This window comes from Homarus americanus, unplaced genomic scaffold (genome assembly GCF_018991925.1).
Source record: "Homarus americanus isolate GMGI-L3 unplaced genomic scaffold, GMGI_Hamer_2.0 scaffold39675, whole genome shotgun sequence".
In the NCBI taxonomy this organism is placed as follows: domain Eukaryota; kingdom Metazoa; phylum Arthropoda; class Malacostraca; order Decapoda; family Nephropidae; genus Homarus; species Homarus americanus.
In genome coordinates this window covers 7,678,410-7,693,285 of record NW_024736071.1, presented here as the reverse complement: position 1 = coordinate 7,693,285, position 14,876 = coordinate 7,678,410, and the positions used below count along the sequence as shown (strand labels likewise).

General features: G+C 36.9%; 1 protein-coding gene across 2 annotated transcripts in view; it reads right to left on the bottom strand.

Annotated features, from left to right (window-relative positions):
* Positions 1 to 14,876, bottom strand: part of LOC121871777 (nuclear receptor coactivator 2-like) — a 202,352-nt gene that overhangs the window by 91,972 nt on the left and 95,504 nt on the right. For both annotated transcript variants that reach the window (XM_042374248.1, XM_042374249.1), the window contains exons 6-12: positions 10,992 to 11,128; positions 8,578 to 8,805; positions 7,320 to 7,439; positions 5,469 to 5,578; positions 4,588 to 5,005; positions 1,733 to 2,068; positions 1,172 to 1,525 (exon numbers count right to left, since the gene is read on the bottom strand). In XM_042374248.1, the coding sequence (XP_042230182.1) occupies positions 1,172 to 1,525; positions 1,733 to 2,068; positions 4,588 to 5,005; positions 5,469 to 5,578; positions 7,320 to 7,439; positions 8,578 to 8,805; positions 10,992 to 11,128 (1,703 nt within the window). The remainder of the gene's footprint in view (positions 1 to 1,171; positions 1,526 to 1,732; positions 2,069 to 4,587; positions 5,006 to 5,468; positions 5,579 to 7,319; positions 7,440 to 8,577; positions 8,806 to 10,991; positions 11,129 to 14,876) is intronic.

The following is a 14,876-nucleotide window of genomic DNA, read 5'->3' as shown; positions in this document are numbered from 1 at the left end:
GAGAATGCTATAACGAACAAAACTCCTACAACGAACATTATTTAAAAAAAAAAAAAAAATTCTTTTTTTATTTACTAAATTATATTTTTTTTATTACAAGTATTAATGATATTCTTTATTTCAGGGGTTTAGATGCATATTTATGCACTTTTATACAATTTTTACAATTTTATATTATATTTTTCAGTGTTAAGTGGTTGTATTTGGGGGCCTGGAACGTATTAATCCTATAACGAACGAATGCTATAACGAACAAGGTTCTAGAACCAATTAGATTCGTTATAGCATACCCCACTGTAATTGACAGAAACTGCGCGATTCAACTGATCACGTGATGTAAACAGAGAGCGCTGGTGTAAACCGTTATTAGTCCTCAAAGCGAAACATTCTTTTTACGTGTTCTTTTCATTCAATATTTATGAGTAACAGGTAAATTTGGAAAAAAAAAAAAAATTACAGAGTACCTCTCAAAAAACACTTCACATACAAAAGACACGAATCAATTGAACATGTGACGTCGAATGTGAACTGTAAACATTTCATAACCCCGCCTCATGCTTAAAACGTTGTGGATGGAATCAAAACAGAGGATGGAATCGTGCTATAGCCAACATTCATATGCAAAAGTTCACGTTTTACAAACAGCGTTGCAACCAATTTGCGTTAACAAAACACGCGTTGTAGCAGAAATGACTGTAACTGGTATGAGGGTTATGACGCCATTCAAGACGATGACCAGCATTCAGCTTGCTGGATCTCGCGAAATTCACGATATTTTACACCAAATATAAGATTTGGTTACATTAGGTAGTGCTTGCAAAATTCAAAAATGCGAAATGAAATCGCGCAAAATATGAGATCTTACTCTACACCACCTACAGTTTAGCATTTCACCATGAAATTACTAAAGTGACTTTATACACTCTCTTTAGTATCTTTTCACATGTCCACATCACCTCAGTCAGCTTAAAGATTCCCTAGTGCATGCATCCCCATTTTTACAAACTTTAACACAGTTCTCTATCTCCATACTTTTCACAATCCAATTACCTGTATTACTTTATTCCTTTTGTTATTCTGTGGTTCAATGGTTCAATTTTTCACTTGTCATTCTATTTACAAACACATTCCACTCATAGAAATGTATAAGTGCATAAAATTATCAATTTACCTGGTTCACATGAACTGTTTCTTTTGCTAAAAGTGAGGCAAGCATTCTGTTCCTTTCCCAAAGCTTTGAAGAACCCTGGTTGTTTGGACTAACCCCAGGACCTCCATGCCCCATACCACCTCCAGTATTGTTACCAATAGGGGTAGGAGGGCCATGCGGGGTTGTGGGTCCACCATGTGGTGTGGTGGGACCTCCATGTGGAGTTGGAGGGCCTCCATGAGGTGTTGGAGGGCCTCCATGAGGTGTTGTTGGGCCACCATGAGGTGTGGGAGGCCCTCCATGTTGGACTGGTGCAGGACTCATGGAGGTGGCAGGAGGTGATGGACCCAAAAGACTTTCAAATGCACCCATCATCTGTGGGATACCATCAAAACAGTCAAAATATATACCTTAATTATTTTATACACCTATTCTACATCTATCTACAAAAACCTTTAATTATTTTTTCACTGACTAATTTTAAGTAAATCTGCAAATGCTTTTTTTTTCAAATTTACAAAGTCAAAAATAATTTCAAATTACAATAGCAAGAATAAAATTAATAAAAAACAATCATCATACCTGTTTACTTGGATTGCCATCATGAGCTTCATCACTCGGCCGCTTGATACCCCGCAGCATATTGGGTGCATTTAACATGTCTGCACTCCGGGGTCTGGGAGGAACACCAGAACTCGTAGACTGTGAGATATTAGATGATGATGAGGTTAAGGTACTGAGGGAAGAGGGTGATGAAGAGGTGGAATTTGCTGACTGTAAGCCTCCTCCTGCCCCTTGTGGTTGTCTGAAGTCAGAGGTAATGTCTGGCTTCTTTTCATCTGGGGTGTCATTTAACAATTCCCATATATCATTACTACCTTTTCGATTTTCACTGTCGTCATCATCAGTATTCAGCAACTGAAATCAAACACATATCAAGTTAGATTCCTTTAAAAATTACTAAAGTTTGAATAATATCAATTTGATAGTTCTTCCCTCCTGTGTACCAAACACTGCAGTCTTAGCACATGAAAAAGAATTGGACTACAAATTTGGATACACATAAGCAAGTTTACAGATGACACCAAAATAGGGCGGCAGATTAATTCAGGGAAGGATGCAAATGCACTACAGGAGGATTTAAATACATTGCAGGAGTGGTCAGAAAAATGGCAAATGAAATTCAACACCAGCAAGTGCAGCGTACTTAATATTGGAAGAACAAATACTGTCAATGTATACAGCCTTAACAACATCAACCTAGAGAAGTCGACTTGTGAAAGAGACTCAGGGATACCTGTAAGCCCGGACCTACGGACTAGAAAACAGTGCGTTAATGTTCAAAATAAGGCAAACAGAGTATTAGGTTTTATATCTAGAAGTGTAAGTAATAAGAGTGCAGAGGTCTTATTGCAACTATATCTTGCGCTAATCAGGCCGCACCTCGATTATGCAGTTCAGTTCTGGTGCCCTTATTACAGAATGGATATCAATTCACTGGAGTCGGTGCAGCGAAGAATGACGAAAATGATTCCGGGACTTAGAAACCTTCCATATCAAGATAGGTTAAAGAAACTAAATTTGCATCCCCTAGAAAGACGAAGAGTGCGGGGAGATATGATAGAAGTATTTAAGTGGGTGAAAGGAATCAATAAAGGAGATATAGATAAAGTTTTTATAATATCCAAGCAGGATAGGACTTGTAGCAACGGATTTAAGTTGGATCAGTTTAGGTTTAGGAGGGAGATAGGAAGGAACTGGTTCACAAATAGGATGGTGGACGAGTGGAACAAGCTTAGCAACTTTGTAGTAAGTGCTGGAATGCTGGAAAGTTTTAAAAGGAGGCTAGATAGATTCGTGGATGATAGAGTATGGTAGTAACTCTCGTCAGGAGCTGCCATGCACAGGCCAACTGGCCTATTGCAGACTCCTTATTTTCTGATGTTCTTATGTTCTTATATAAATAAAAGGTACAGGAAGCCCCCCAAATTCGCGGGGGTTAGGTTCTCAAAATGGTCACAAATCGCCAAGTCCCTGAATAACATTTGTGTATGTGTGTGCGTGTCTACATACACCCACACATACAATACTACAGGTAAAAGAAATAATTGTCCTAAAGGCAAACACATAAAGAGAATATACATTTCTTTGTACACAAGTAAATTTGTTTCTGATTATCTGTGAGAGGATTTTCCAATGGTTACAGTATTATTTGTATGTGTTGTGTGTGTGTGTGTGTGTGTCTACACACACACACACACCCATATTTCGATAGAGAGACCTGGGACCACACCATACCCACTTGAGTGAGTGAAGTCCTGTGACAACAGACCTCGTGGTGTCCCCATGATGCTACGACACCACGTAGTGAATGAGTTGCTACAGCATCATGTGATGCCCCTCATAACACCATCTGTGAGGGAATTACTACACCACATCAGGCCCCTCATAACACCATCTGTGAGGGAATTACTACATCATCAGGCCCCTCATACACCATCTGTGAGGTAACTACTACATCATCAGGCCCCTCATAACACCATCTGTGAGGGAATTACTACACCACGTCAAGCCCCTCACAACACCACCTGTGAGAAAACTAGTACTCCACGTGATGCCCCTCATAACGCCATCTGTGAGGGAGTTACTACACTACGTGTCTGCTGTTCAACACCTCAGCTCACATGATCTACGTGTGTAAACATTAATCTGTATGTTCACTGTATGTTCCTTCACCTTTCTCTAACGAAGGCTTTTGTTAAACTACCAATGTATGTAATAAGTCATTTATGTCCCATGTATATTTTCAGCCTTTGGGCTGCAAACTTTTCAATAAACCGTTTATTATTATTATTATTATTTATTTATTACAATAAAGGTAAAGGAAATTACTGTCTCTAGAACAAATGGCTCCCTGTCCCAGCCGCGAAAATGCCGGCAACTTTAGAACTACCCACAGACATTCTTGGGTACATCCAGGGTGTCATCCGCGAAAAACCGAGAACCGCGAAGTAAAACTCCGCAAACTTGGGGGGCCCCCTGTACAGTATATGAATTTTTCTAGATAATATTAAAATGAAAGGCTTGCTTTAATCATGTACATTACAAATAAATAAAAGAAAGAAAAAATATTAATAAAGTATTTACCAAAGTAAATCCATGAGGGTTTTATAATCCTGAGGAATACAGTCTTCTCAGATTAAATAAAATTATGGTACCTACCAGGTTTACAGACGGCTCACATTATGAAAATGAAACAAAAAAATTTCCTCATTGTGATCTAACTTACGAATATGAAATAAGAACAGGGTATCTCTTCATACTGTAACTAGTAGCTGTTTGGATATGTTTATGCCAAACACCTATTTTACTGATTATAATAAATTTAATTATTAAAATTCAAAACAGAAATAATAAAAATAAAATCTTAACCTTACCTCTCTCAACATATTATTGGTTGAGGGGTTCACTGCAGGAGAGGATGATGTATTAGGTTTGAAATCATGACGAGAGGGGACACGTGACATAAGCCGTTCAAAAGTGCTATTTCCTTCCCCTCCACTGCCAGCAACTCCCCCCTGGGCATCATCTTCATCCTTTTGGTTGAGGAGATCCTTGAGGATTTTATTGGAGTTATCTGAGGGCAAGTCACTACCACTTTCACTACCGGTTACACTAAGGAGTTTTCGTAGTCGGGTATTTTCGCCGAGGGAGGACACGCCAGAGTCATCTCCTGCTCCTCCTGTACTGCTTGGTCGGCCCGATAATGACTCGTCCAACACTGATCCTCCATTACCCGAGGTTCCAGCAAGCAATCTATCAGCTGCTGATGTCCCATTACCTTCTTGGAAAGGTCTGCATGGAAAAGAAGTTAAAATTATAGATTTCATCAATCACAAAAAAATTTAACCAATTGCAAACAATGAACCAGTCTGAAATATTCATCATTTAAAAAATATTTGATTTCTGTAACAATGAAAATACCCTAAATGAGTCAAACCCTCAAATGGCAAATGACTTACCAATATACTGTAGACACCTTAAGTGCTTTACATAATTAACAAACCAATATTTCATTACTTCAAACCATATGCTACTACCTTATCCAACAATATCCACTATTAGTGATAAAACTAATAGTGTTATCCAAAGATAGTACTGTATCTTATTCACAAATAAGTACAAAACTCCTTATAAACATCTAGCCAAAAAAGTACCCAACTTTTAGCTGCATTACAAGATTCTATCTACTGATATAAAACATAAAATTATTTTCTATATCTTCAGAAACACAACACAACATACAATGGTAACTTACCCAATAATAGAATGTGTTGCCATCATGAAACTTCCGTCTGGGTGAGGCCCGTCTGCACCACGGAAGAATTTGGATTTGGTTTGCACTCGAATACAGCGATTTCCTCCAACCTGAAACATGCTTTTTGTACTCTCTTGGCTACAGAAGGTTGAGTTCAGTCTAATGCATTAAAATGCCCATAAAAGAGTACTTAACAGTCTTCAATGTAAACTATATGAGGCTATGCAGACCATAACTTCATAAGCGCCAACCCGGCCAAAAACATTTTTTTTAATCTCATTGACCTCTCGATTCCGAGGCCGAGAGTGCATGTAGCAATAATATGTAGGGTCAAAAATCCCATTTCTGTAAAGAGATTATCAGCCTAAGTTTGCGGTGCTGACATGTGGTGTGTTCTCGCTCCTCTTCCCCGTCTGCTGAGACACTCCAATGGTAGCACACATTGAATGACTTTAAGGGAACCGCGTGATCCTCTGTGTGTGTGTGTGTGTGTACATTATTTTGCATGCAATAATAATCTTTGTTTGTACTGTATTACAATATCTTTATTCCCAACATGTGTATCAATTTTTGCCAGAAATGCCTCTAAATTGCTAAGGTTACGATCATTTTCATGATTTATATAGTGCGTTTTTTCTGAGCTGAGAAAAGATGCCCCGCCCCCCTCCTCAAAATTTACTGCTGATTGGATGTTGCAAAGCTGTCCGATTTTGTCCTGAAGTAATGATGTATTTCTAAATGAGTTTATTCATAATCGTTGGGATGACCGTTTCTGACGAGAAAGATATTTAGCTAAATTATATAAAGATACATACATTCATTATTTCAAACATAAGCACTTAGGAAGTTTATCAGGAGTATTATACATGAATTAACTGTTAAACTCTGGTAGCAAATTCACTATAATTTCATTTTAATTACAGTGACCCCTCGTTTAACGAACGCCTCGGTTAACGAACTGCCTTCCATAAGGATCTTCAATTCGGTTAACGAACAAAAATTCAGTTAACAAATTTCTTACGAACCGACCTCAACATGTTTTCGCTTGCACTGGCCAGGCAACCAGCTTTAGTATCAGTCCCCCAATACATTAATTGGTTCTAGGGCTTAAATTCCTTACTATTTTAGTAAATATCAAGAAGTTTATACTATTCAATAATTTTAAAAGTTTAATATTCAATTTTTTAGTCATTTTAACAATTATTGAACATAATTGAAGGTAAAGTGACTAGTTTAATGCGCGGCATCCAGCCTCTTAACACAGCAAACAGGCGTTAGTCTCTCTGTTTTCACTGGAGGTAACATCTTGCTTGAGACTCTCTTCTTTTTTTCTGTGTTTCCAAGCAAATTATTGGTCATTTTGAAATATATTTTACATATTGACAATATATAATGCAGTGCAGTGTTGATTTAAAGAAAATAATCTTGAAATACACCAAGAGAACTAAAATCCATGGGGTGACTTCTCTTCCATGCCTTCTCTTCTTCCTTCTCCTCCACCCCCATTCTAATTCCCATCATCATCATCATCATCATCCAGGAGCCTTCTACATACACACCTCAAAGTAAGTGAACTTTTCTCCCATTTTCGTTGAATTTAGGAAATTTTCGGTGAGCTGGAACCAATTACCCAAAAACCCATTGAAACAATGGTTTTGGTTAAAAAACTTTTCAGTTAACGAACGACCTGCTGGAACAGATTGAGTTCGTTAACCGAGGGGTCACTGTATTCTAATACAGTTACCTGCACATATTATGTACTTATGAATCAAAGAATCTAGCTTAATCAAAATGTAAAATACCTCAAAAGAAAGACACCATAGACTCATTATATTCGATTAAAATGCTTACCTTAACCCGGTACACTTGAGATGTAGCTTGCCCCGACTGCAAAGTTTCTCGCAGGTGGCCTGTCACCTTCCCAACGTCCCCTTGGTGAATCAGTTCTGTGAAGGACTCACCAATTTTGTCCTGTAAAAATTGAATGTAAATGATGTACAGTATAAAGTTTTTGTTCATATGGAAGGCATTATCTGTCAAACCTTTTCTCACTATTACCATGACAAATGCTTTATTTCCTCTGTTTTCAAAGCATTTACATCTACACACACTGGGTTAGAAATAGGTGTTACCAGATTCATGCCAATGCAGAAGCTTTCATGTACAGTACATGAATGCTGTATTCTTTCAACACAGTATCATCTGGACTCCCTGCAACAAATGCTAATCCATCTTCTACTCCTCCTGGATTGGCTGGTAAAATTAACCTCTTTGCTTTCAAACCTTCAAACTCCTTAATCTTCAAAAAGTGTCCATAGTCTTCTCTCTATCACTGCTTGGACCACTTAGCAACTACAGTACTGTATTAGTTTCATATTCACTAAAAATTACACAACTTTTTGTGAGGCTATATGTGTTTTCAAGGTACCATGGCTACTTGCCATCCACCGACTTAGGGCAAGCAGCATGCAGATACTGTACTTGACCAGGATCATCATCATTTTAAGGCCATTTTCCATGCTTGCATGGGTTAATGTGAAGCAAGTCTCAAATGTTCATCATTTTCAATTGCTCACACTTTTCGAGTGACCAATATGGGCAAAATTACGAGGCTTTATATGAATTTATTTTTTTAATAATTTATACAACAAAGATTATACAATAAAATAATCTTCAGTTGATGACCACATGCATGGAAAGTTTTGTTATGTTCTACTAAAAACTGTTGTAAGTTTTCAGCTATGAGAGATGAAATTACAGTACAAAGAAGGCTGTAACTGGTAAAAACTCAAGCAGTATCCTTATTATAATACATTCATTACCTCCAAGCAGTAAACCATCATGTGTGCAAAGCTTTTGTTAAGTCATAAGCAAATAATATATGAACAAGAGTCTATTATGAATCATAACTCTGCTGAGGATTGATGGAACACAAATATTAAACAGTACACATGTCTTCAGTTGGTGAAAATCACATGTGCAAACTTGTGTTTAATTCTACTGAAAACTATACAACTAGAAAGGCACATAGATGAAGGACATTTCTAAATCCCCATGCCATACAGTTACAAGGAATAATAACAGGACTTCATGAAATAGAATGACTCACCTTACTGATATATTGACTATATTTTGGGGATACACCACTTGCATCAACTGCAGTTATGTTGCCGTGAATATCCAGTTTGGTGGTAAACTGTTCAACTGGAGTACCCTGTATGCGTTCGTTGGGTGGAATTCTCCGAACCAAACAAACTAGGCACTGTTGTCCTTCCCCTTCAAAGGATTCACTATTACTTTTGTCCACAAAATACGATGGCAAAAGCACAGCAGAAATCTGTAAATAATATAAAACATACTCAGAGAAACAGTCAGGAATATAACAAGTATCAACTGGTTATTTTAGTAATAATATTGTACTGTTTTCAATTCATAAAAATAGAATTACCTGTAGGTGCAAGTGTTTTTCCTGTGCATAAATGAAAAAAACGGTAAGTAAAGGTTCTGCAAGTTGGAATATTGAGAAAAATGGCATGTTCTCTCTCATATGTTCTCCGAGACCAATGATGGGTGTATCTATAGAAGAGGGAGTGTGTAGTGCTGGAAGTTTCATGGTAAGGTTGTTGTCTTAAATTATTCTGATGGTTTTTCTCTACTTCTAATCAAGTCAACAAAACAAAGTACTGCAACACCTTAACCAGCACAGAGATGACAGCAGTGTTCCATCTGGGAGCACAGAGCACACATGACTCGCATAAAATTGTTGCTAATTGGTCATCAGTAAAGTAGGGCCTGGTTATGAACACGAATATAAAGTTTAGAGAAGCAATATTGGCCAGTGACCAGATAAATTATGTCATTATAAGAGTTGAGTAAGGGGAATGCCTACCTTCTCTTTAACAATAAATATACTTTACTGTTTGCTTGTCATTGAAAATCTGTATAAGAATAAATATACCAGTACATGTTCAATGTGTAAGTGGAAATGACTTGAAGCTAGAAGAGAACCCTGAGACATTAAGGAATCAATACAAAGATGACCAAGTAAAGACCATCCTTGTTATCTACTGATTGATGGATTGAATTTGTGTGGAATAACAAGTTCAGCAGTAGAGCACCCACAACAGTAGTTATACTACAGATCAATGAGTAAATAATCATTTCCAAAGTATTTGAAAATACTTAAGTCTTTCTCTCATTAGATACATCATCAAATTGAATATTGTGAGATGAAATGAATACAAGAGCATTTGTGGGAAGGAAGTCATAAATTTTTAAAAAAATTTTTGAAGAGGGGCAGAAAGACATGTCAAGAAAAGTAGAGATGGGGAAGCACAGTACAAAGGAATTGTTGTGACACCTTTAATGCATGAGTTTGAAATATGAAAGAGAAAGTAAGTGTTTGAGAATAGTATGCGGGGTGATCAGGATGCAAATAATATTAAATAAAGAAATAACGAAACATCATCATGAAAAAAAGCATTGGACAGAGCCGACCAAGGTTTTCTAAGATGGCTGTAGAATGAGAGAATGAAACAGGAAAGATTGGTATACTGTAATTGGTAAAAAAAAATTAAATAAAAAAATGAGAGTATAAAAGGAGGGATAACCAAGAAGTAGACAGAAGGATTTGGTGAAGAAGGCACAAGATGTGAAGGGAATATGTATCCAAGAAGTAGCATTGTGTGTGTGAATGACATGAAAATTTGGTGTCATTGTTTTTGGGGTTGGATGCTGCTGCTCTGACGTTGTAACCGGTGACGACAACCGCCACTACAAAGAATATCAATCCCTGACTCGATCTCAACAGCTTATATACATGAGACTGCGCCTAGGGTACAGGTACCTATGGGAGTACATTGGCAACCCTGAGCCTCACCGCACTGTTTGTAAACTTTGTGGCCAACCCGACTCTCACACCCTCTCTCACTACATCCTCACTTGCCCTATGACCTCCTCCTATAGGTCCCCAGCCATTACCAACACCTCTTCCCTCCCAGACCAGATATCCCTCCTCCTAGTCACAGGCCTGGCATTTGACATTATTAGGGACCTGCCACTCTTTGCCATAAACAGATAAAATGTACCGGAAACTTTCCCCCCACACACTCATCATTCTCTCACTTTATGTAACTTGACAGAACCTATGACCCTTCAGGCTTTTACGCCCTTAATGTACGAGTCATAAAGGCAAGTATGAACTTTTCATACTTCCCTGTTGGGCGCTGTAAACGCTTCTGCGCTTCACCTTGCACAGGATGTAAGGGGGTGCCCAATAAACTAGCCCCCTCGGGGGCAAATCTGAATCTGATGCTGATGCTGGTGGGTGAAGCTGGGCTGTGTGAAGTAAAGGTAATTAAACCATTTAAATATATTAGGGCCTTGTTGTGGAAGGGGGTCCACACTGTTACAGCAAATAGGGAGAATGAGACAACAAATGAAGGGAGAGTCTATATATGGTTTTGGGTCTAGGCACCCAGCAAGGTTAAGAGTGTAATGAAAAACTGCTAGTGATAACCATACCTGCATATTCTCATAATCGGATACCCGCTGTTGCTTCTCTTCCATAGTCTCCTCCTGGTCATCTGGAGGTTTGACCAGGAGGCGACAGTTAAAACTGCGGCTCCGCGAAGACTCACAGGCTGCTTCACTTGACCAACCTGAAAAAAAAAACAATAATTAAAGATTTCTTAAAGCTACTGAAGCAATTTTTTATTTCCATTTTAAACTTTCCAATTTGTGTAAAGTTACTGAAATAACATTGTCTTAATGACTCTCATCTCTTTGTGTTTTCCTCAGTCGAGTACCTGAGACCAAAGTCGAATCTTGCAAACATTTCTTCAATCAGTAGGATTCATTTGGACAAATGGTAAGGTGGTAGTAAAGGAAACAAAGGGTCAGAGACAACTTTACTCCTGATGTTTCAAGGAAAAGTTCTTTGCGACAAAATATCAGATATAAAGTCGTCTCTCTGACCCTGTGTTTCCTTTGGTACCACCTAATAATTACTCAATTTATTCTGCAATATATTTTGGCTGTCAACAAGGAAATGTCAAGCCATCTTTTACATATCTTATACTTATTTTAAATTAGAATTTCATACATTAAATAACCACTTAGGAAAAAATAAGAAATTAAGCAACCTGTAGTAGTTTTTTATATCTTAAAAACCTTACCCCACAATGCTGAAGGCTGGCCCGAATCATGAGCAAACATACACTTCTCTTACAATCACCTTCATTCATTCACTTTAAATGCTAGAACATTCCCTCAAACCACTTGACACCAAGCTCTCATATCATTCACATGCACAGCTGTTTCCAGGACGTCTAAGCCCATCATTTTACTCCCTTCATCCCGTTTTTCCATTCCCTATTTAGTTATTCCCTCTTCCTCTTATCCTTTAAAGTTATCTTAAACACTCTTGTTACCAATCTTTCACTTCCCATTCTTCCAATATTTCCATACCATTCAAGCAGCTGTCTTTCATTTTCCCATTTCTGTATTTCTTAATCTTAGTATCCTATTCATCCCCCTCACTGCTCTCCAGCACATCACATCATTTTTGTCACATACAATCAGCTTTCCTACTGCATCCATAATCCATGTTTCACTCCTGAATAATAATATTGTTTCAACAATTCCTCAATACATCCCCAACTTTTCCTCCTTTGACAGAGTACCGGGTACTCTCTCTCTCTCTCTCTCTCTCTCTCTCTGCATTTTCCTCCGTATTTATTACTTTTCCCTCTCCTAATCTGTAAATCAATTTCCCACCTATTATTCCACTCACTGACACATCCACACTCAGATGCTGTATCTAAAACAGCTACCTCCATTTAAACTAATAGTTAATTATTTATCTCCCTTCCCTACACATTTCCTACACATTCTCTTTTCCAGTTATTCATAACTTGGCTTCTGAATTGCCTACCAGGTCAGTATAATATAGTATTATCATCTGTAAACAGCTGTTTGGAAGAAAATGCATTTTCAAAATAAACACACTGACATCAGCAAGCATTTTTTTTTAATTCAAGACTAATACGCTACAGTATTGCCAAAAAAATATATAGTACAGTATCATATTATGATGCCATTGACATACAGTATATTTTCCCAACCATACAATGTTAGCACAAGTAGTACACTGTAAAACATCACAATTTTCTAATGACTTTACATTTCTCACTGTACAGTATTCCCACATATTATTTCTTAAACCTATCTACTCATTAAAGTCCTACATTAATCGATTAATGAACTCCTCTCACATTCAACCTCAGAGTTACACTTCTTTACATTGAGTTGGAACAAGTAACCATCAAAACAGGCTTGTTACACTGTACAGTACACAATTTCACTCCATATTTTGAGATTTGCATAGCACCTCTCACTTTGCTTCCTTGTTTTACTCTAATATGAACTTTTCAATTCTTATTATCCTTAATGAGTTTTTTCCTTCAAATTTTTAGTATAAAAATATTTGCACTAAACATAGTAATACATTAAGACTGCTCCCTCCCTTCAAACTTGCCTTCCCTCACAATATTTTCACAGTGTACAGTACACCAAAACAGTTTACCATTCTGCCTAATATAATATCTATGTCAGCTGAAACTATATCACCATAAACAACTGCCATACGGTATCACCAAAACTCAGCTAATTCCCAAAGCAACTCCTTCTCACTCTCATCTTCTGTATTCTCTCATCCAAAAATACATCAAGCTTCACAAAATAACTGATATACTGTATACCATTTACTGTAATCTCTTCTTATCCCACATGCTACTTCCTCAGACACATTCTAACAGAATTCAAGTCTTCCATAGATGCCACAAAAAAGTCAAGAATTCTCCAAATCAACACGTTTAATTGATCATGTAATTAATTTCTCAAAACCATAAATAAACAATATCAAAAAATTAAAGCACATACTGAAATACTATCCACAATTAGCATCTGCAAATAATTTACCCATCATCTCTCCTTGAGTGATGTATTTACACTTTTATCAAAGGTCTCATCAACTATGGTCTCATACTGTACAGTACAGTATAGAATGGGTGATACTATAGTGTGCAGTCTACAAAGATATCTTTAGTGTAACGTAACGTGACCTGACCTAACCTAACTGAAAGATATCTTTAGTCTAACCTAACCTAACATGACTTAACCTAACCTACCCTAACTTAACCTAAATATCTTGTAGACCAAACACTATAGTAGGACCACAGAATGTTAGTTACTTCTTGAATTACCTTTTACCCCTCTGTACCAAGCAAATATCACCAGTTTTGTTTATTTACTTTGCCACACAAATGTGCATATTCTCCAAATTTATTCAGCTGTTACTCAACTATTTCTTCCTCATATTGTTCATATTCAATCCAGACATCCTCATTTTCCATTTTTCTGGAACATTAGCATTACATCTTATTTCTACCTCTGCTCCTTTCTATTAAACTCGGGTCTTGTTTCACCAACACCCATGTCTCACTTCCACACAATACTTAAAATGTTTATCCTAAATCTCATGTACTGTACTGTATTCTCTTTCTAATAATTCACTGTTTAATCTCGAGCATTTTTTAATTTTGTTTTTTTCATGAACCCCTGTAATCCTGTACTCTTACAAATTCATTACATTATCCTATTTCTCTACTGTACTTTATTTATATTTTCTTCTTAGTCTTGACAACATTTTTCCTAATCTTCAAACAATTAACCCCCTCCTTTCCTTTTTTAATCTATCTTCATAGTCTCGCAGAATTGTTTGCTTCAGTACTTGTATACAGTACTTGTATACAGTACTGTATTCCTCAGGTGTTCCCACAACACTTCAACACAAGCCTTAAAGTTATGTCATTATCAGTCAACTCTTTAAGTAGTTTCTACCAAATTTGTCTAATTATTTCATTTATCACCTACAGTATTTAACTTAATTTTCAATTGTTTCTCAACCAATAATCAATAATCCACTTCAATCTTAATAACAAAACTGGAAATAACCATTAGCAATACCTCACACACTACACCTAAAATAGACTGTTTCTTGTACAGTAGTGTACTGTATTTCACTTGTTCATGTAGTTGGTACACATTACAATTACATTCTCCTTAATGTTGAATCTTTCCAGCACTCCAAAAGCTTTCAAACTTTATCTCATTAGCCTCATTTCATTCCAGTCACATGATTCATCAACTTTCTATTGGGGTACATCAATAATATATGTTTTAATTTTTTTCTTCACGATACTGTATTTAGAGTTTTTTTAGTTTGGGATAAATACCTATACCTTCTTTTTTTGATAACAGTCCTATGAAAGTTAAAAATGCACAGCAGCCAGTAGCTTAACCTAAACAACAGAATACTGAAAGGTCTTATTTTATTGATGGCTTTTT